Consider the following 23,821-nt stretch of genomic DNA (forward strand, 5'->3'; position numbering starts at 1 on the left):
CCCCCAGCGGAGTGATTATTCTGTACAAATCTGGGAATGCCGTGGTAGCTGTGCTGTATCTCACCAGAGTGCTATCTGCTCTGTAGTGCATATGTCTGCCTTTTTTCTTTTTCTTTTTTTTTTTCTGGGTATGTGTCCAGCTTTTTAATTAGTTGGCCAGACACAGAAAGCCTGATAACAGTACGTTGAACCTAAACCGTTTTCTTAGTCTCTCTCTTTCTCTCTCTCTCTCTCTTTTTCTGCAGTGCATTCCAGGTGGATGTCATAGTGGATATACGGCCTCTGGAGGATGACGCCCCACTTGACCGGGACGTGGTCTTGCTGCTCAAGTGCGCAAAGTCCGTCAACTGGGTCATCAAGACCCACAGTGTGAATGGCAAGCTAGATATATTGGTAAGTTGGTTGGTTCCCATGTAGAAGTATCCTTTCTTTCTTACCTTTTATAGATTTGATAGTCTTATCACACAACACAATGACATACAAGCACCAGTGACCAAAGAATTCGTCAAACTAGAACTTGGGTTGAATTGGCGCCTGGTCCTTGCAGTGGTTTCAAGATTTGTCGTTGCATTCAGAAAGCTTTTGGGGCATCAGACACTTTTGGATCCAAAGCTACTGGAGAGCTTTAGCCGCACATACAGCTCAAATCGCCTCTCATCAGCCATAATGTGAATAATGAGCAGTGCTTGCTTCAGGCACTTACACAAGCTGAGAGCTGTTAGGACGTCCTCACCACACACACAAAAGACAAACACTGGCTAATTACTGCAATATATCAAAGCGCCCTTTACTTGGAAATGTGGTTTCGTCCGTATCGATGCTGAGCGCAAGCATACCGTTTTGATACTTAATCTTCGTTAATGTTACTCACGTCTCTCAGGACTCTCAGGAACTGTAAGAAAATTACACTTATGCACACTTTGGAAGAATAGTATAACTGTGGAGCATGTCAACGAGAGAAACTGGCTGCTGTCCAACCACCATACTTGTTCCAGGGTTGGAATTTTAAACCCTGAGTCCAGAGAGAAAAATAAGTGCAAGTAAAAGTGTAAGAAACTCACCAATATGGTAAGTTCTCCAGAATCATGTCATTTCTGCTGATTCTTGTGACATTTAGTAGTCACTGTGTGGCTGATCCTTGATGCCCATTTTGTTGTGCACTTCTCTGTGCTGGTTTCAGAGGAGGCAGGGGACTCTGGGTTTCCTTAGTGTGTAATGCTGATACTCCTGCAGGGCTGCTGCAGCCATGACACTGCAGTTTTTGCCAGGCGCAGTGTGTTTATACAGCTGCCCCTTCACTGCTGTACTATAAGTCAGTCAGGTTGAGTGTGTGTGTGTGTGTGTGTGTGTGTGTGTGTGTGTGTGTGTGTGTGTGTGTGTGTGTGTGTGTGTGTGTGTGTGTGTGTGTGTGTGTGTGTGTGTGTGTGTGTGTAATGCAGGTCAACGCCTGTGAAACTAGAACATGCACAAATGGATGGAAATGCCTTCGGCGAAGATATACCCAGCAGATTTATGCTTTCATATCCGTTTACCACTTTCTACCACATGTAGCAGTTTTAGTTTGAATTTTAAATTTTTGTTCCCTGCATTGCACTATAAAAAAAAAGCAGTTTTATGAGAGCACATAATTAGCAGTTGCTTCTATGGTCTTTCAATGTTGCTTCAATTGATTATTTTTTAATTAATTTGAGCATAAAATTGCCCAAGTGGAGGTGGTAAAATATCTTTTTTTCCCCCCAACCAACAGTTAAATAAATATTTTGATATGACAATTAACTTTAACGGAGAAAAGCAAAAAAACTAGGCTATCATTTCATATTTGAGATAAGTGATTAGCATTTTTAGTCATATAGCAGCATAGATCCATGCACAGCTATGTCTGCTGGTCAGACAGTTCACCCCCTTGGTCTCGACAGTTATCAGACGGATTTGTTTTTTTATTAATTCAGACCCTCTCCAACCATTAATAACACATGTTCACAAGATACTTCTAAAAGTACTTTTTTATTTCCCAAAAGCGCTGACATTGTGATTTTCAATCAGTGGTACACAGGATGCTGCGCTTGTGCAACAAGTGTTGGGAGTGTGTCAACTATGCGATATGATAGCCTCGTAAAAACCGAACCCCTCGCTTCTGTCAAAGAGCGGGTTCTCCTCAGTGTTGCTCAAGAGACTCGAGTGTGTGGGAAATGGCTGTGAGAAAGAATCACTCCTCCCTCACACAGGGAGGGTTGCAGGGCAAGACACACATTTTTTCGAAGCAAACTAAGACGTCGGTTGCCGAGCGTCGATCGAGCTGCGACGCGCCCATGACCTCATACTCATTCACATGATTCACACTTGACACAGAGAAAATGCAGGACTGTACTTGAAGTTGCACATCTGTGATAATGCCTGAACAGTAAATCATCTCTTTTGTCTCTGAAGACCTTAATAAAGCTTACATGTATGCTCCTTTTAAAAAATCACACTTTGTTATTGTTTAAACAGACAAAACAAATGAAACTTATTTTTTTCTCCACAGGCGTCTGATACAGTGAGCGTTAGTTCAAACACGGAAAAGCTGATGCTGGTATCAAAAAACCCCAAGCAGCACTTGCCATCAGGGTCACAAGCCTTGATCAAGTGGGCAGAGGAGCATGACTACAGTCCAGTCACGTCTTACACCAGCACTCCTGTGGCTAACCACTTCAATATCCGGCTGAGAGAGCCAGGTAATCTGAAAAAACATCCTCTGAATTCTCCATTCAGTATAAGTTCAAATGTAGCAGAAACAGAAACAGTGTGTTAAGTTACATAAAGGCTAAAATTGTGCAAGACATACATTATAGCAGCTTCTCCAATTTTCTTCATGAATAATATGGCACTCTTCTTGTAAAGAATATAGCGTGATATTGTGAAATGGTTTTATAGGCATGTGCAATTTCCATAAAATTAGCCTCACGAGGTTCTGACCGTGTGTGACTTCCAGATGTGATGGATCCTCTGGAGAGCATGTTGCCTCCAGAGCTCTCCATCCTGCGTGACTCCAGCCCTCATCTAGGAGGAGGAACTGCCTCACGGCGCTCCAGTCTGCCCTTTCCCTTCCCTCCACCCGTGTCTCAGGGCCTGCCCCACCGCTCCCTGCCCTCCCTCCTCGAGGACCGTCCCTGGGAGAACGCAGAGCCGGAGGAGCACCAGGGCGTCCTGAGCGTCGGCCTCAGCGTGCAGTGCGGAGAAAAAAAGATGGTGGTCAGCATCGATAAAGAGAGCCTGCAAGTGAGTGGAGGGGTTATTGTAGTTAATCTAAATGTTTCTCTATCACAAAAACAACACATGATAACTTAACACATGTACAAATACACACATCATACGACATGTGGAAAGCCAAAACAAAAAACACTTGGAAATAAGATCCTATACATGTGAAGACAAAAATGTATTTTAACTAATAATAACTATTAACTATTATTATAAATAGCGTGTAAACAAACAAGATGAATAAAACTGATAATCTGTCAAATATTCCCGAAAGTATTCACTTTACGAAACTAAATAGAAGGAAAATCTGAGTATATGTGATTGTATTTTATTAGCAATTAAATACATACATTGTCAGTCAGATGATTGAGCAATCATTTGTTTTAATGCAGAAACAAACAGTTGAAGCAGGTTCCCCACAGCAATAAATTCAATGATTTGTTCCCACACTACTTCATCTAGTATAGTCGATTATTTGAAATATAATAAAAGTCTGAAAATTGGTCTGACTTTAGGGCATTTTGTTTTTTGCATCTCTGCTCATGCACAACAGACTTGATGTGACAAACTTTGACAAGAAGAACACAAAACAACAAACATGGAGGACACCCATAGATAGTAATAGTGTCTGGACCAATTAGGGGGCTGAGGCATGTTGTCTGCACAGCAATTATAAAAATGGCAACATAGACCTCCCTGCTACTATGTTTTTGTTACCTGAAAAAGCGTCTACCATATGCATGCATCTGCATGATGGTCAATGTAATAACTGTTAATTTGCTAAATGTCTTAAAACACAAATCTATATCAAATAGATTAATATGTTGGTTGCCAGCCTTGGTGATATGTTGCTATACATAAAAATAAATTGGTTGCAGGAAGTTTGAGGTATACTAAAGCTTAATAAAAAGATGTATTGACTTTTATATACAGGCTGACATTGAAGAAAATAGGACGGTTCCCAACATTTGGCGTCAGTCCACAGGGACAACGCAGTCAGCCCACATCACAGAATGGAAACTGGCATAGGCTGTAATTAGGAGAAGCTGGGGTTGGAGCTGGACCACCTTGTGGGATTTGTTTATTCCTGGGAACTCCAACACAACCACTTTGACATTTTTTTTTTTTTTTTACTGTTTTTTACAATTCTGAAAAATGAGTTAATAGCTTTTTTTGATCTGTATCCAATCTTGTCATTTTTTGATGTTTTTTACAGGCGAACGGGTTCGCTCATGCCAATCTCACGCTCCAAGATCCAGAATGCAAAGCAACAGTCAATGCCACCCACTACACGCTGGAAACTCCTCTGACTGGCTGTCGGACCACCGTATATCCCATGCAGAGCAGCTCAATGGTCCTTTACATCAACTCTGTGAGTATAATAGCTGTTATTACAATGTAGTTTAAAATAGGTTGTGGCAGTACCGCTGCTTAACCTGAACCATGAAGCGTGGCCTCACTGAGAATCAGAGATCTAGTTTATAATGTAAATATGAAAAAAGTGTTTTTAAGTAAAAGTGAAATACAAAATTATATTTGCTAAGAAATCTGTATATATGTTGCACCTTGGAAGATGAATGGTTGCAGCGCATGTCACATAATATCAGTGTCCCTGGTTCGATTCCAGCAATGGACCTTTGCTGCAGGTCTTTCCCCTCTCTCTCCCTATATCCTGTTGGCCTCTATGCCACCGACTTTGAAATAAAGGCAAAAATGCCCCCCCAAACAAAAAGAAATGCATATTGCATACAGTATATACTTAAAACATAGTATAAGTAGAATAAATAAAATCAAGTAAAATACAACATGAGTGCAGTAGTTCAACTAGTTTTTAGCTTTCTTTTAATATGAATGTATTTGATTAAAATTGTATATTACCCAAAAGGAGAAACTTAAGTTTTATGCATTTTATAGCGCTTTTTGGTTCAGATTGACAATGTCGGCACTGATAATTTGATTGGTCCAATATCTGTGTGGGCAGGTACTAAAGATAGCTTCTTGTATCAGCTCAGTTCCAGTGGTGCAGGTGGTTAATCAGCTTGGGACCAGACATTATTAGCTCTTGTCTAGACTTTGCTTGTTGAAAAACAGGAGGAGAGTGTCATCAGCATTGTTAGGCTACACTGGAGTATGAGTCAGTCACACACATGAGGCATGATTATTAAAAAATATGCACAATATTTACAGTTCATATTTCCAATGTGACTTTTAAGTACTTTTTCATGTAATGGTGAACTCTCGAGTGGGTTTATGGGATTCAGAATTCACATCCAATATGTCCAGTTATCTTCATTATTGTGGAATGCATTCAGTGTGTTTGTTCTAACAAGCAGGGATGAATCACTTCCTCCCCGGCCTTTTGAAATCATTTGTGGGGGGGGGTATTTGGGAACAACACATTTTCTGTCCAATGCAGATTGAAAAACCTGGGCGCGTGTCCAAGGTCATCCTTTGTGTTAGCACTTTGATGCAGGGATAACCTCCGACCTCTGGTCAAAAGAGATCTATTGTCATTGTCAAGGTCCATAGACATCAAAGATCATCTGCTTTTTGTTTGTTAGTCCTTCTGTCAGGTGATATGTTGTTTTAGTTCAGCAGTGGCACTGATGGCAAGTCAGCTAGCATGCGGTGCAGACAGGAAAAAAACAGTCAGTGTCACTGAGATTGTCCTCTCACCTCAATAAATCAAACTTTTCTTATAAAGCAGCACGGACTTGTCTCTGAGCCCTGACGTGGCTCTTCTCTACTGAGATATTAGAAATGTGTTTTATGTTTTTGTCCAGGGTCAGTCCCACTGCTGAGGCTACAGGACATTCCCACATTTCAAATCCAACTCATTGGTTGCAGAATGTTTTGGCGACCCCCTCTCAGAGATTCTAATCTCTGTGCCTTTGGCTTTTCGAACACCCCTGAATTAAGCAACAGCACTCGCAACTGTAACTGTCGAAAAAGAAAAGTCTGGAAGTTATTTTTGTGAAAGTATTACTGATTGATTTGGCTTAGGTTTTGTGAGTAAAGAACCGTTTTGTGGGTTACAGGTCTTGATAAGTCATGCTGAGACTAAAGATGGGAGCGGTGGACCTCTGGAGTATGAGGACCTGGAATCTGGAGACGTGTTCCCAAGGGAGACACTGGATTTAGAGAGGATGTCAACTGAGCCTGTGGGGCATCAGTCAGTCATCATGGTAAGACAGTTGAATCATTGTTTCTCATTGTGAGAACAGCATGGGTGAAAGTTGACAAATCAAGACCACCAACCACCAAATTATCTACATCTCCATGTAAATCATCCCGGGTTGAAAGAAACTCCATTTCCCAGTGTCCCTCGGTGCTAGTAAAGACTCATCTGGTTCTTGCAATCTCTCCGGTTTTCCACAATGTCTGTTATATGAACTTGACCTGACATTTTTCCATTTTGAAGTTTCTCCATCTTTGTCCCTCTGCTGACTTATTTTCCTTTGTCTCATCTGTTCCACGTCTCCAACTTATTGTCCTTATTTATACAGTACACAGTATCTCTGATGTTCTTTCCCTCATTTATTTATTATTATCTTTATGTGGTCAAACGCTGACATGCAGTCATGTAGGGTGAGAGTGCTCGAGTGGTGGAATCCGATGTCAGATCCCTGCTGATATTTATCTTGGCTTTGCTCTACTCTCTTCTTAGTTCAATTGCACGTACCAGGAAAAGAGCCAGGAAAGCCACGATACACTCCCCAGGATCGTACCGGGACCGGCGAGGCAACCGGTCAACAACATGACCTACATCATGGAGCTGTACGACACGTTGCCAATCCACAACCCTTCACGCCAGGCCTTCTACACCGTCTCGCAAAACCAGCAAGTCTTTGTGGAGGTACGGCTTCGCATTTCTGATACATTACGTGTCGTGTGTGTGATTTTTGCGGATTAATGAGACCGGCTTCGTCTCCTAACTCGTGTTTTTGTCTCCAAATTAAAACCTTCATAACAGCAGAGAAAAACGACGCTTTGTGTACTCAGTCTGGGATTTTAGCTCTTCCTGCTTTGATCTCTTAGTGTGGCATCCACGAGGTCAATTTGTATTTTGTCTAGTTGGGGCTAAAAAGACACTCGCTTTCACCCCTCACAGTCATTCATCTCCCCTCTCCCTCTGTCTAGCTGGCTCAGTAATACTCCAGTAATTACAGAGGTCATGTAAGAGATGGAAGAGACTCCTGGATACTATGAGCTCCTTTTTGAAGAGATGATTTATGGTGATATCAGCGGGAGATACTCTGCTGACGGTGTTGACGCGGAGCTAGCAGGTTACAAAGAGTTGTCTGTGTGTGAGGCTTTGGTGTAACCTCCTCTTCAGAACTCACACTGTGCCGTGACCTGACCTGAGCCAATGGCCAAAAGGTGCACTTTCATGCTCATAAAGGGACTTTGTTCAAAAACATCCCCCCTTCTCCAACACTGCACATTGGAGATTTTATTGTAAATACGCTGTATGTTTATTCAGACTTGCGCTCTTTTCTACTTTATAAGTCATGATCTGCCTAATTTACTGTGTTTTTAAAATGCTATTTTTTATGTGTCTGCGTCTGTTTTTCACCCTGGCAGAGAGCTTTCTGATGAGGTTACCATCATTAGAAAACATTCGCACTGACAGTCAGAAGGAGGAAAGAGAAGAAATAATAACTCAGGGGACTGTCTTGTGGTTGGAAGGATATCACTGCCATGCTAACCGGGGCTGAAATACTACTTGAAGACACAAGTTTTATTTTCTGTCTCGTGTCAATATCAAAGTGGTGGTCCTCGCTGTGGTTTCCAGACACTCAAAGTGACAGCTAGATTGTGACAGATGGTTGGTGAGCAGGGAATACAGTGTCGATTAGTCATTTAGCTGAAGACTTAATTAATCCAGTTGATTCTCTTTAAGACAGTTATCTTTTTATTTTTTTTATTATTCCTGTTTACCTTACTGTACCTGCCCAACTCAACATATGTAGTATAAGCAGACTTAAAATTTTGGGTCACTTTTTGGAAGTGGAACAAGCTGTAAACTCAATGACATGTCAGCATCCTCATAAAGTTAATATGGCTAATATTTTAACCTAACCTAGGTGCCCTTTCTGTTGTGTTTCTGGCTAACTGATACATTTAAAGTTGCAGTGTGTAAGATTAACTGGTACCTAACATCAAGGTTGCAAATTGCAACAAACTAAAAACTCCCTCCACCCTTCCAAGTGTGCAGGGGAACCGATGATGGTCGTGAAACTGATGAAAAAACATGAAGAGCCCTCTGTAGAGTTCTAGTTTGTTTTTTCTGTTTTGGGCTACCATAGAAACATGGCAGCCTTTGTGGAAGAGGACCCTTTCTGTGTGTAGATATAAAGAGCTCATTCTAAGCTAATGAAAACACAACAATTCTTAATTTCAGGTGATTAAACACTAATTAAAAGATACTTATGAATATAATATTCCATGTCTGCCAAGTCTTTTCAACTTGAAGCCACTAAATTCTACACACTGCACCTTTAAGTCTAATATTCATCACCTTTTTATTCTAATATTGGTCTCCACCAACTCCTGAGTGAAATATCTTGCTCTTCAGCTGCTAAATGCTCTGCTATATTCACAAGCTAGTTGCTAACTTTGTCCATGTTCTAAGAACAGCTGCCTCCTGTGGCTGCAAATGGGCTTAAATTGGGCGGTGAAGTACTGTAGGCGTAAAATGTCAATATTCTGTGTAAACTGAAGTGTAATATACACTTCAAGCATAAACAATCATGATGTGGAAAAATATCTATTTGATTTGTATTCCTGGCCAAAAGTATCAATAAGCACTAACGTCACTCTTACTTTTCAATCAATCATGGCTTCACTCTTACTTACACAAAAAGGCCTTTTAATGTTAATAACAAATGTTATTTATCTTTGAAGAATAAATGTTTTCCTTCTCTCTCACATGCTTTAGGTCACATCAACCGCATCAGATCCGGAGCTGGGGTTCACCATCATATCATGCATCATTTCACCCAACTCCAACCCCAGCGTGTCCTCTGACTACACTCTCATAGAGACGGTCTGCCCCACGGACGACTCAGTCAAGTACTACCCTCAGAGGGACTTCCCTCTCCCTCGCGCCCAGCCGGATAAGAAAAGCTTCAGTTTTACCTTCAACTCCAAGTTCAACCAGTCCCTTCTCTTCCTGCACTGTGAGATGTCCTTATGTGCCAAAAGACCTCAGAGTAACCAAAGACTACCACTGGTATGTAGTATTACTATCTCCAGTTTATTCCTCTCTGTATTAGCATTGTTTTTTTTTCTTCTTTTTGACAAGATTTCTAAGTGTTTTAGTGCACCATTTTACCTCTGGCTGACCAGAGTGATTCAGTGTCAGGTCTGCAACCCCGGAGCTAAGCAGGCAACATGAATCAATGCAAGGTGCGCCAAGTATCCAGCTGCAGAACAAAATAAGCATCCGTCTTCGCCATCATTTTCATTTTTCTCCCTCTGCGCCGTGCGTCCAACTCAAACAGTCTCCTGCAAGCTCTCTCCTCTGTTTTTACCTTTTTTTTTTTTTTACAAGAAAAAAAGTTGTCAAAGTAATGAGGGGAGAAGTGGTCTGGGTCAGATTTAAAAAAAGAAGTTAATTGTTGTTGTTCTGATTACGATCAGGGTCATGTTAATGCTCATCAGTCATATGCTGGATTTCCACATTTATACTTTAAGGCAGGTATGACAAGAGGAATTTAGTTGAGGTTGAGATATTTATATGTTTTGTGTTGCTCTCAGTCTTCACATTTCTTTCATTTTATCCTCACAGTGCGTACAGTCCAGAGAAGGCTGTGATTCTCTGACTGTGGATAATATCCTCGTGATGATGATGAACACCAAGACGTCTACCAAGCCACTGGTTGTGGTGGATGGATCTGGTGCGCCAGTGACAACAGGTTAGCCAAGTGTTAATAAACACACATTTGACACCTACTTACAATAGAGCTTACACCTTTATCTCTGTCTGAGTGAGATACATGTGAGTCATAAAAGGGTCAGTGACAAATAAGGGTTGGCCAGATGAGCAATTGCACAAATATCTTTAAAAACAGTTTTAAAAGCAGCATCAGGCTTGTTAAAATGTACATTTTGTATATTTGTTGGTTTTATGTCATTTGAAATGACATTTGCACCATTTTTACCAAAACACTGAATGCTGCTGAAAATGGTGTAACCACAAAACAATGATAAATATTAAATATTTTATCCACCTACAGTGTATTTACGTGTGCTGAAACAAATAATTACTACATTCAAAAAAAATGTGCAATGGTTCCTGATTGACACGATTCCCCAGATTATATTTATTATTTAGAACAATTGTATTCCATTACCTTTATTTAATATAAAAGTTATAATGTAAGATCATGCCAAACTAGTTGATATGGTGTTTTATTGAGAATTTACTGTTTGTAAGCAAATTTAATTATTTGGTACAACGTTTTTTATGGTTACACCACTTAGACATTTTTGCCATAATCATCTAATATATTCTCTCAAAATTGATTAATAGCAGAAATGTGATGCTGGGTCCACAAAAAAAGAATGTGTGCAAGTTATTCATATGTTTATTACATTATTACATTTTAACCCCTTTAAATTTGACTAAACCAAAAAACACAAAAAACGTAAGTGACCCAAAAGTTCTTGTCACTCTCATACATACTTTTCGGTTTTTTAACCTTTTTTAATGAAGCTGTGATTTGCATTGTTGCGAGTGTATATAGAGAGTGTGATAAGGAATAAAGAGAGAAGCCAGTCTGACGGGGAAGGAGCCAGAGAAAGCTGAGTCCAGTACTTGGAGATTAAACCGAAACCACAAAACACTGCACATCACTTCCCCACATCTGGTCATCATTAACTGCGGCGTGTGTGTGTGTCTGTGCGTGTGTGTGCGTGTGTGTGTGAGATTGTGTGAATGTGTATGCAGGTGTGTGTATGCACATTTGTGGTGTGTGCGCTCATGTGTCTGTTTACATTAACAGTCTGTACACAAATGTGTGTGTTTTGTGTGTGTGTGTGTGTGTGTGTGTGTGTGTGTATTTGTGTGTACATACTAGCGTGTGGTCGGCTGCAGTAAAGAGGAGTGTTGCTAACGCTGAGGCCCAGTTCTGCTGTTCTGGACCGGACCGAGCTGAGGGAGAGGTGGAAAAAGAGGAGTCATGCAGCACTGAGCTCCAGTTGTTTTCACTTAGGACCTTCACTGTGGCCTCCCTTTTCCATTAGAAAAGGGGGAGGAGGAGTGTATGTGTGTTGGTGTGTGTATATGTGTGTGTGTGTGTGTGTGTGTGTGTGTGTGTGTTGGGGGGGGGAGTAGTGGTCCTCTTGTTGGCTTCGGGAGTTCAGCCAGCGCTTGAAGGCCCCTGGATCATCGCTTATTTAGTCACTCATTCATTTACTGGCTGTATCGCACAGTCTCGGGGGCTGTGGGTGTGATCAGAGGAGGTGGGGGGGCAGCCTGGAGGAGGCGGTGGTGGTGGTGGTGGGGGGGCCTGATGTAACCACCATCACATTTTACTAATTATGACCTAAACTTAGATGGAGTGATATCATGAGTGCCCAATTACTGGTGGCCTGCCAGAACTTTTCAAATCAGCTTCCCCCTCTGAGCAATGACATCAACAAGAGACCTCTGGTCAGTCTGCGTCAGCTTCACTGACTCATGAGTTTATTATAAATCATGTCATTTTAATCAGGCTCGACCAATATATCAGCACGGCCGATAAAGATAGTGAAAACTGGAACAAGGCTACAGGATTTATCATATCAACCTCACACTCTCATTTCATGCCTCTAAGTCTTCTGTTGTGTGTGTATTAGCAGTCAGATCCGTCTCATCAAATAAGCTTCTTCCTAAGCTGCAGCAACACCAGTGTGTGTGTGTGTGTGTGTGTGTGTGTGTGTGTGTGTGTGTGTGTGTGTGTGTGTGTGTGTGTGTGTGTGTGTGTGTGTGTGTCTGTGTGTGTGTGTGTGTGTGTGTGTGTGTGTGTGTGTGTGTGTGTGTTGCTCAGTGTTACAAAGTGTGCACAGGAAGAGGGGGACAGGATGTTAATGTAAGTAAATGTAAGATGTGAGAGACAGGAGGCGAAAAAAACAGAGAGAAGCTTTTAAGGAATTACAAAAATGTGTCCGAATCACATAAACACAGCAAAGGATGAGGAAAAGCAAATAAATGAAACCACCCTCAGTTCTGACAAAAACACTATGAAGTAAAAGGTTGTCCGTGTGCTGTGTGTGCAACCAGATTCAAAGATAATGAAGACAGTCAAAAGCACCTATGTAAGTAAGTTTGCAAGCAAAAGTAACACTGCAAATTATTAAAAACCACTTAAGACATCACAAATACATATATGATAAAGCTTGTTATCTGTAGAGAGAGACCAAAGCTACTCAATACCTTTGTGTTTGTACTACTATAAAGTATGGAGCAGCAGAAATGCACTAAACTGAATTATACCAGACAGTCTGTTTTTATCAGCAAAGACTTCATCATAAACAGTCTGAGCCTACAGACTGGTTTCCTTAAGCAGGTGGAAAAATATGATAAAACATTGTGAAATCATCTCATTTCATAACTGGACTAGAACTCAATGTTTTGGGTTCAGGCTACATCTGACTATAAGTGAACTGTGTTTTAGTTATAGTCTCCCACAGGAAAGTATTAGTCATACAGCCTGATAAGATATGTTAAACATAATTTAGATAGTGTGTCTAGTATAGTTTATTGGCCAGATACGTTTTTTTTCTCAACTATAAAATACCCTGCTTAGTCAGAGCTCAAACACTTACACCATGAGCCTTTATGAGCTTTATATTAGACGATTAGTACAGACAGAAAACAAATCTCTGCTGTTTAAAATGCCAAAAGTTTCATCAGACTCTCAAATATCAATATCAGTCATTCTTCAATCTTAATAAACTGAATGCATTTGAGCTTTGGATTGTTGGTGGGACAATAGTAGCAATTTAAAGATGCCATCATGGGCTTAGAGAAATTATGATGAGCATTTGTCACTATTTACTGACATTCTATAAACCAAACTAATCAATTGATTCATCAAGAGCAGTTTAATTAATGTGCCAAACACCATATATTGAGTACGCTCAGGTATAGATATTGGTATCTGCAAGGCTATACAGTTAAGCTGAGCAGAAGTGGGTGTATTTATTACATTTTAACAGAACACTCATAAGCTTTGAGTTTCAGTGCTGGGCAGAGTTATAGATGCAGTCATTGAGAGGGGAAGTGCCAGTGTTGATGTTAGAGGAACTGCTGAGGACATTGGTCAACAGAGACTGTGTAAATGTGCAGTAATGACTGAGCTGAGCTGAGCTGAGCTGGTCCAAACTGGGCAGCAGGGTGCACTGCCTCCACCTCTATGCCAATGCTGCGGGTTTATTTTCCATGGAGCAGATTAAGTAAACACAAATATGCCGTAAACACAGCGAAGAAAATCTCAATTTCAAAGGCTGTGTTTTCTCCTTCAAAGCCATCTCTTATGCTAGGATGGCAAACAAAACAAGCAGCCTTTTCAAGGGCCACAGTTCTTGCACTGGACTGCATCCCGAAAGAGCTGAAGTTGATCTGCAAATCAAAGAAGGCCACTTGTGGCCAACTTGGTGCATGGAAAAACATAAGAACCTCAAAGCCCCTGCCATCAAAAGTAGATTTACTGCTTCACAACATCAATAAATTGTATCCCTTTTTTATGGATCTGTTCAGGAAAAGTTGAAAATATTTCTTTGAGAAGTTGGCAGTTGGCAGAGTAGATTTTTATCATGACACTGGTAAAGCTAGAAGAAGAAGAAGAAGAAGATAGAGAACCCATTTGATGAAGCAGGTTATAAGTGGTGTATGTGCATAACAATAATAGACAGGCAGAAGCTGCAGTGTGTAAAATATGCGCTGTAGGTATGTCAGCTCTTCAGATAGCTGATCTGTCTACGCAGCTGATTCCTGTGATAAATGTATGTAATGATGCATCACCTTAAATCCTGCTGAATGAAGGGGTTTTGTTCTTTAAATGAGCTGCTGTATTGACTGGCCAGATGTTAGGAAGATTACTTTATCATTAAAATGATCATGAAGCTCAAAAAAAAGGGGGATGCTTCTACTTGTGCGGGAGGTAGGATTGATGCCTCAGCAGGCTGCGGATATTAAAGGAGTATAAATCAGTGAGAACAAAGCTTTTCTGTGTAACTGTTTAAAACTACTGTATATTATCAGCTGTATGTGTTGTTAATGGTTTTATGGATGGGAGCTGATTTGTGTAACCAGATTTGAATGGTCAGGTTCAACTGCGGTTGGCTTTACAAATAAGGACTCCCAGTGTGGAGAGTCTCGCAGAGGCTACATTAGTGGTTCCTGAGCTCCATGAGGAGAGGTCAGAGTTGAACAAAAACAAGTCATTACGCAGGAGTGCTTGCTCATTCCATAGCAAGCAAACTTACATAAACAAATGACGTTCATCGAGATATCAGAACTCTTTTCCAGCTCTGGCAACGGCTTCAAGCCGCAAACATAAAGTCCTAAGCTGAATTTAGATGCAGGGGCCGATGTCTGGTCCTGTTAAAAGCAGCGAATAAAAGTCAAGGCTTGTCAGGATTCCAGCAGAGCGTTATTTGAAAAGGTACGCTGAGATTTGATAAGCGCTCAAAGTCCTGCAAGGCTCGTATAAAGCGTGCCGCTCCGCTCTCTCTGTTGTTCTCGTGGGAGCCGAAAGCGTTAATGGCCGCTCTCTGCATTCTTAACATAACAAGTCACACAGGACAGATAACAGTGGAGCGGTGGGATTTGGAGAGGGGCGGGCGGAGGGTGTCAGAGAGGACGTCCTCTGGCCATCGTCCCCCTACCGAAATTAAAGTCTTCTCTGATGACCTGTCATCATCTATTACGCGAGATGAAAAAACTCAAAAGGTGTTCTTTCTAAGAATAGCAGCCATTGTGCCGGAGTCTTGGATACGTACCAGGCTGGCTCTTGAGTTTGCCCGTACACAAGCTCCTTTTGTATTGTTTGTAAAGACATCATTACAGCTAATTTTGCTTTTGAAAGCCTTCCAGATGGCTTGAAATAAATGGCTGGGCAGAGCCGGGTCCGAGTCAGTAGGTTCATCTTTTAGGACGCTGTCAGCTTACAGAAGAGCTGCTTCTTTCAGCGGTTTCATGCTTCAGGTTTCTGTATCACATTCCACACACTGCAACATCAGCAATGTGCCGAGCCTCTGTCTAACCCACAATATGTAGCGTTTCACTTGTTTATGTGCATTAGCATACATGATGGTGGACTTGCATTAAAATGAATTTGTGTTCTATTTTGCAGAAACAAAAGAAAGCACACCGGCTCCTCCTAATGAGGGTAAGTTATTTTATAATTCTTACTCATTATCCTTCTTATTTTCTTAATAACAAAGTTCATTTTTTATTTTTTCACAGATAGCTTTATATCAAAATGTCCTTTTTCAAACATCTGCTTTTATTTCATGAAGGCATTTTTCCCAAAGACACTTCTATTTTATGTAACATTTTATGTAACATTTTATGACAATGGAGTTGTCCCTCATCTCAACTTTCAGCCAATCACATGACACCCAGCCAGCTAACTAACTGCCAGCTAGTCCGTTAGCTCCATCTTGTTGCATTTCATTTAGTTGTGTGTCTGTCTCTGAGGAACATTTAGAATTTAGAAGAACTCTCTGAATTAACCAGTGTGCTGCTACTGTTTACACTGTTACACACATGTACTTCTACTTTTATACTAAGCTAGCCTTCCTAGTTAGTTGGCTAGCATGTAATTTGTTGAAAGGTAAGGAGTGGTGACTAGTGACACCTCCACTGACATGAAGAGTGACATTATGATATTAAATAGACTGTAGTCTGAATAAGAACATGTTGCATAATGAAAGAAAGATTAGTTACACTGGCTGCCTGGGGATTAGACACACCTTTGTGTCATTTTCTTTGGTATAATTTCCTGTCACTTATCTACTTTTCTAAAAGGTATAAAATGCCACCCAAAAATGTAAATAAAAAAATATTCCACAATAATAACATCAGTTGAAAGTTAGTGTTTAATTTATGTATTATCTCTTTGATACACTTTTTTTTAATGTTCATTTGATGTTGACCACTTTGGGACTCCGTAGCATTTGTGTTGTATGAACTGTGTGCTGCTCTGTTTTCTAGCCCCAGTGTACGTGCTGGACACTCCGACTGTGGTGGGAATCGCCTTCGCAGCCTTTGTGATCGGGGCTCTGTTGACCGGAGCCCTGTGGTTTATCTACGCACACACAGGTAGGCCCTTTACCTGCTTGCTCCAATGCCCCAGCCTCCCTCCCCCTCCCTTCTTTCTCTACATTAATGAAAAGATAAGATCCAAAGGAATGTGAGAGCGCCTCAGTGCCAGAAATGTGCCGCTGCGATTGCCAAACATCCTGCTGCGGACAGAGGCCAGTTCACAATAACATATTGACTCCTCTACTGTAAATATATCCTGTTGGTCAGCAGCAAGAGCTCTCCTCTTTCCTGCCTTTGAATGTTTTTGGGGGCCTGCGGGGTGGTCAGCGAATATTCTCAGTACAATGGTTGGAGACGAGCTGGAAATTCCCCTTGTTGGGTTTAGCGGGCGCTCACAGGAAAAGACACACAATCTGTCCATTAGATGCCAAGACCTTCCCCATCGTCCCCAGCCTGCTGACCCCAGCTGACCCCTGAGAGGATGTGCGCTCCCAGCAGTCCACCGAGTTCACCGCCGCACAGAGCTGCCCTGTTCTCCTCTCCGGCTCTGACTGTTTGACTGGTGTCCCGCCATACCATTGACCCGTCAACCTTCGCGGATGATGTGTTCTCCACAGACTTCTTTTTCACACTCGTGGAGGGTGTGTGTGTGTGTGGGGGGGGGTCAGGATGTTTGAGTTGAGGGCTTTTCAGAAAATATAACAATGTGAGGGTTTAAGTTTACAGTTTGGAGTTTTGGAGAGAGCGTCGGAGGGCCGGGGTCCGTAAATCATCCTCCCTCATAGTTCAACGTCGGACGCTTGTCAAAAACGGTGACAAACTGTTAAAAAGCGCAGTCGTGCTCAGTCACATTTATGAGTGTTTACTGAGCAGAATTTCTTCAAGCAGGAAGGATCAGCTGTCAGATTTTAGTACCCTTATCTTTATCACAATATTGGCATTGGCTCCTCTTGAGACAGCCACTTTATTCAAGCTTTATGAGTTTCCCTAGGATGACTAACAAAGACACACATGCCTTGTAATTGTGTGGTTTTCCCCCAGATATCAGAGGTCAAATGTGAGCATACTGTAGAGAGAGCAGGTGTAAGGAGAGGGGAGAGTAGTATCACATGGCTAAGACTTGAGTGTATTTAAAGGCGTATGATCCTGTTCAAGTTATCAAAATAGGTCTTTGTATAAATTGTTGTGTTATGCCATCTTGTCTGAAATGACCTTACATGGCTATATTGGCTTCTCCATGGAAACCCCAAGAATGTAGATCCCCCAAAAACAACCACCAACAATGTATTTTAAACCCAGAGTGGTCAAACATGAAAATAGAGCAGCGTCCTTCCCCTCAGGGTCTGAGGATGATGTTGCTGACCTTTCCAGAGACAAACTTTCCCCTTTTTTGAATGACATATACTCACTGGAATTGTATTTTTTTATTTATTTTTTAATCTATTACAGTTAGATTCCCTATAAGGGTATTAGGAGTATAACTGCTTTAAAAGGCACCTTCGCACTATATCATTTGACATTTTGCTCATTATCTTGGCACACACAATAAGTCTGCAATCTGCCAGAGCTGCACTCACCTCTGCCAAGAGATCTGCTCTCTACCTCTGCTGCTCAGCTCACAATCACACATCTGAACTCATAGTGAAAACAGGTTGATTAGGTGGTTGGTTATCTCTTTCTTTCTTTCTTTCTTTCTTTCTTTCTTTCTTTCTTTCTTTCTTTCTTTCTTTCTTTCTTTCTTTCTTTCTTTCTTTCTTTCTTTCATTCGTTCGTTCGATCTGTCTTTCTTTCTTTCTTTTTCTTTCTTTCTTTCTTTCTTTCTTTCTTTCTGTCTGTCCTTTGTCTTTCTTTCCTTCTATTTATCATTCTTTATTTATTTCTTTCTTTCTTTCTTTCTTTCTTTCGGTCTGTCGTTTGTCTTTCTTTCCTTCTGTCTGTCTTCCATTCACACATCTGAACTCATAGTGAAAACAGGTTGATTAGGTGGTTGGTTATCTCTTTCTTTCTTTTTTCTTTTTTCTTTTTTCTTTTTCTTTCTTTCTTTCTTTCTTTCTTTCTTTCTTTCTTTCTTTCTTTCTTTCTTTCGTTCGATCTGTCTTTCTTTCTTTTTCTTTCTTTCTTTCTTTCTTTCTTTCTTTCTTTCTTTCTGTCTGTCCTTTGTCTTTCTTTCCTTCTTTTTATCATTCTTTATTTCTTTCTTTCTTTCTTTCTTTCTTTCGTTTGTCTTTCTTTCCTTCTGTCTGTGTTCCATTCTTTCTTTCTTTTATACTTTTTTCTTTCTTGCTTTTTTTCCTTTACATCTTTATGTCTTTCTATCTGTTATTTCTCTCTGTCTTTCTTTCTGTCTTTCTTGGTAAATGTTTGGTAAACTACACACCAGGCTTTCAGTTACACACTGTATGTATATACTGTATGTATATAAAACTGGTGCACTGTGCCTTTAAGACAAACTGTGCCTGCGTCAGACTTCTATCAACAACTGGATACAGAGTTTTCATACACAATATGTTTCTGTGACATTAAAGTGGCCTCTATCTCTCTTTATCAAGAAAGATAATATTGGACTTTGGGAATTTATATTTCCACAGACAGATGAGGTGAATCCAAGTCCCTTTGTTTTGTAGAGTTCATGGTCCTGTGAGGGAAAGACCTCTGGCTGCTCTGCTCTGGTAAACATTAGCAGAAGTAAGGGGCCCCAAAGAGGGAGCGAGATGCAAGATGGCCTGTGGACACATATGGCTGTCATATATGCAAGCACATAAACAAAAACGCACAACTTGCAGCACAAACTATAGATAGAAGCATCTTTGTGTGACAAACAATGTTTTATTGTGTTGCTCTTTACTTCTCTGGCTGTATTATAGCGAGGAAGCAACAAAGCAGCAGACTGCAGTAATGATTGTGCCAAAATCTCAAATTAAACACAGACTTGGCTTTATGTCAAAAGCTGTTCATTGTCTGACAGAGACGTTTTTGTAAACAAATCTGAGCACTTTCATTTGCCCCTTTATTTGAGTGTTGGATCCCGAGAGTTTACAAAATGAGATGCTTATTTAAGCTCGGCTCAGACTACAGGAGTTTTAAAATCCTCACCCATTCTGCATCACGCACATCAAGACAAACTGCACAGATGTGCTTCTCTCTAATCTCAAATATGCACACAATCCAAGATTTGAAAATAATGATGCATCACACAGAACTCATGTGATCTCATATGAGCTCATAGAGAAGCAGATGTAAACAAAATGGAGAATGACATGGTGCAACAGCTTGCTTTAGTAAACCTCTTCTCTTTGTCTTTATGGTTATCATATGTCTTGGAAGTAAGGCCTGACTGATACTGGATTTTTGGGGCCGATACCCCTCCCTAACAAAGATATGTAATGGATGCATGACATTTTACAGTTAAACAATCAGCTTTATTCTATACAATGACATCAGTGCACTGAAACAGTAAACTTCATCAGGAATCTAGTGATTATAAATTAGTCATCTTAATGAATTAATTAATAACTTAATAACCAAAAATATGTATGTATACATCAAACTTGCATTAGGAAGAATTATCAAATATACATAAAATGTTGCCTATATAACTTTAAAAAATTCAAATATGTACACACATATGTGAGAAAGTATATACCCCATATATAATCCATATCTCTATGATAGGCCAATATCAGCTAAATGATATATCAGTCAGGCTCTTTATTGAAGACATGTTATATAGGCAGTATATGTTCTTTCCACATTTTGACATGTAGTTGAGACTTCCAGATTTTAAATCCTAAATATCAAACATTTTATCGAGGTGGCCAACTTGGGGCAAACATCACTACTGACCAAGGTCTTAGACCAGATACCTCCTCCGATTGTTGGGAGGGGTGAAGCATGGATAAATCAGGCTAAAACTCCTGTAGCCTGAATCTGGCTTTAAACATAGAACAATAAACCAGTCAGTGGTTTGTCAGAGAGGTCCTGTCTTGTGTTTGTTCTGCTTTATCTGCTAAAGCCAAGCTAATTGATTCCAGATAAGGAAAAGAGAATGAACTACATGAACGGGAAACCTCTTCATCTCTCTCCGTTCAAAATATACTCTGTCAGATAGGATGTGACTGCTTCTTTCTGGGCTTTCTGAGGTGACAGTATTTGGATCAGAGCAGTGCAAAACACATTGTGAGTCTGTGGTAGATTATACTTGAAGATGGTAAAAGTTAAGACGGGTTGTACCTTTTTCAATGTTTACCAATTAAAATACCATCTAAACAGTTCTTAGAGTGGGACAGAGTAATAGCGAGGTATCTGTGGCAAGGGAAAAGGGCCAGAATCAAATTTAAAACATTGCAATTAAGAAAAGAAAAAGGGGGAATGGGCCTTCCCTGTTTACAGGATTACTACCATGCAGCTCAGTTGAGGCCTTTAGTTTGCCTGTGCTCGCCTATGTATGATGCAGCATGGAAGGAAATTGAAGGAACGATGATAAAGGGAATTCCAATAACAGCTTTATTAAGTGACAATAAATTACAAGAAGAACAGGAGATCCCAGACGACTCTATAACAAGTAGCCTCCTGAAGTCCTGGCAGGAAATAGTCAGAATTTGCAGATTAAAAGACACATCTAAGATTATGAGGTGGTGTGCCTATGACTCGGACTTTACGCCAAATAAAACCGACGGCAGATTTAAGACATGGATCACAAAAGGCTTAACTACCTATTATTCGTTTGTCCACAAGGGGACATTTCAGAGTTTTGAGGCCCTACAGAAGGATCATGGTCTAGGGAGAGACGAGTTTTTTAGGTACCTGCAAGTGAGAGATTATTATAACAAAAATATTAAAGAGGCGTTAAGAAAAGACGAACCAGGGTTCATGGAGGTATTCTTATCATTAACTAAGTCCAGATCTTGCAACAAAATTATCTCCAAATTATATAACGCCATACAACTAGCCAAACAAGAGAATACAGAATACATAAAGAGGAAATGGGAAAAGGAAATAAGGATAATTATTACACAAGAGAGCTGGGAGAAAATATGTCAACTACAATGGATCTCAACCGGGTCAAACACCTGGCGGGAGTTCTGTTGGAAAAGTATAACAAGATTTTTTATCACACCCATCCAGAAGCGTCATCAGGGTAGCGGGGATGCTTGTTGGAGACTTTGTGGGTCTAATGGAGCCAACCACTTCCATATCTTTTGGGACTGTCAAGTAATACAATCTTACTGGGAAGAGATCCACAAACATATTAAAAATATATTTAATGTGAACATTCCATTAAAATGTGAAACTATGTTTTTGGGCAATATAATGTTTGAAACATGGAACATAAAAGACAAAAAACTGCTGACCATATTGTTGGCAGCAAGTAAGAAATGTGTCACTAGGAAATGGTTAAGAGTGGAACCTCCCACCATCGACGAATGGATTGAAATTGTTTATGAGATTTATGTTATGGAGAAGATTTCTTTTTCCCTCAAAGTTGAGAAAGACATTTTTTATAGGATCTGGACCAAATGGACTGAGTATGTAAAACCAATCAGATCTGATTTTATCTGATTATACTTGTGCTTTGTGTGAACCTACCCTCTTCTATTTATTTTTTATTTTTTATTTTTTTGTGAATGGAGTATAGACTACATGTAGGGGTGCGCTCCCCGGTTTTGTTGTTTTTGTGTTATTGCTTCCACCTGGTTTGGGTCCGTGGGAGAAAGATCCAGAAGGGCAGAAGGTACAACATCATTGTATCCTTGACAATCTGAGTAAATGTATGTGTGAAGTGATGTATGTGATGGATGTCTGCCTTTCTGAATAAAAAGAGAATTTCAAAAAAAAAAAAAAAGTTAAGACGGATGAAAAGCAGAGTCGTTCCTGCTTATTTGCATTTACTTGGAAAAGTTGATCTTTTTCACCTGTGCTGAAAGTCATAGTAAAACTGTACGAGAATTCCCACTGCTTTTCTTTTCAACGTGTAAGAGTACAAAAAACAGGAGTGCACTTTATCGCTTTAACTAAATACATTTTTCATTTTGTTCTTGCCTACCTCTCTGCTTTTTCTAATTTATACCTTTTTTTGTTTTTGTCCAATCCATTCCTCCCTTCCTCCCCTACTCCCTACTCTCCTGGTGTATGTCTAGGTGAGACAGCTGGCACACAGCAGGTCCAGAAGTCTCAGCCCGCGTCAGAAAACAGCAGTGCTGCCCACAGTATCGGCAGCACACAAAGCACACCCTGCTCCAGCAGCAGCACGGCGTAGCCCAGGGCAACCCAGCAGGACACATGAAGCTCTGCCACGGCACAGGAAGGGCCCGGACGGTTCGCAGGGACCGGTTTGTGGACTGTAGTTTCATTTTGATGAAAGGACTTATTTGGGGAGGGGATGCGATAAGAAGGAAAGAAGTATGATTAATAGAAAAAGAAAAAAAAGAATACACAATAACATGTTTTAGTTCTTGTGTAAATTCCTTTTGTGCCACTTCAAGCGCGTGCCGACTGATGTGCTGTCCTAGTGTTATTGGTCTGTTGAAGCAGTGAGACTCAGCTTGGCAGCCTCACCTCATGTCTAGTATTTTACAAAAAACTACAAGAAACAAATGTGAGTTTGTACCAGACGTTTTCTCTATTAATCCAAATGCTGCTTTTTTCCTCCCTCCACAACACAGTTTTTTGACCTTAAAAGGTTTCGATTTAGGCTGTTTGTAACAAGCAGGTGTACTCTTTGACAGCAAGGAAAAGCAACAGTAGTGATGTCAGTATTAGTAAGTGAGATGTTGACGGCTGGACTTTAACACGTTACTTTGTGACACGCAAGGAGTAAAACAACAACCACTATTAACAATCGGACAAAAGTGCAGTATGAACGGAAGTCGTCATCTTCACACACGGTGAGATGATGACTTTATAAAGATGAGAAACAGTGTAGGTATTGAATGTATACAGAAGAGTAAATGCCAAAAATGTGAAAGAAAAATGTGAAAGACATGCTGATAAAAAAGCCACATTTTATAATGTTTATAATCTAATTTCACTCATTTTGCCCTCACTATAGATTTATACACACAGTATGGTAAAAACACATTTCACACGTGCTATCTAAACTGTAGTAACAGATGCAATTCAGTAGATCTAAATCTAAGCTAAGGTCTGAGTCTCAAATTTCAACCTAACAGGGGCATTATGAGTTCCTTTTTACTAGATAAACAGTTTAGAACAATTTTGGAAAATATACTTATTTGATTTTTTTTTTTTTTAAGAGTTAGGATGAAGACTGATACCACTCTCATGTTTGTGTGTTGGGTATGGAGCTGAATGCAGAAGGTGACT

The 23,821-nt window shown here is 40.4% G+C and overlaps 1 protein-coding gene across 1 annotated transcript in view; it reads left to right on the forward strand.

Annotated features, from left to right (window-relative positions):
• Positions 1–23,296, forward strand: part of tgfbr3 (transforming growth factor, beta receptor III) — a 69,361-nt gene extending 46,065 nt beyond the window's left edge. The window contains exons 6-16 of the mRNA XM_062424195.1: positions 246–393; positions 2,525–2,714; positions 2,972–3,258; positions 4,457–4,612; positions 6,279–6,425; positions 6,908–7,096; positions 9,182–9,475; positions 10,034–10,160; positions 15,585–15,620; positions 16,448–16,555; positions 22,636–23,296. Coding sequence (XP_062280179.1) covers positions 246–393; positions 2,525–2,714; positions 2,972–3,258; positions 4,457–4,612; positions 6,279–6,425; positions 6,908–7,096; positions 9,182–9,475; positions 10,034–10,160; positions 15,585–15,620; positions 16,448–16,555; positions 22,636–22,754 — 1,801 coding nt within the window. The 3' untranslated portion in view covers positions 22,755–23,296. The remainder of the gene's footprint in view (positions 1–245; positions 394–2,524; positions 2,715–2,971; positions 3,259–4,456; positions 4,613–6,278; positions 6,426–6,907; positions 7,097–9,181; positions 9,476–10,033; positions 10,161–15,584; positions 15,621–16,447; positions 16,556–22,635) is intronic.
• Positions 23,297–23,821: the final 525 nt, after the last annotated feature.

This window comes from Scomber scombrus, chromosome 8, assembly GCF_963691925.1.
Source record: "Scomber scombrus chromosome 8, fScoSco1.1, whole genome shotgun sequence".
NCBI lineage: Eukaryota > Metazoa > Chordata > Actinopteri > Scombriformes > Scombridae > Scomber > Scomber scombrus.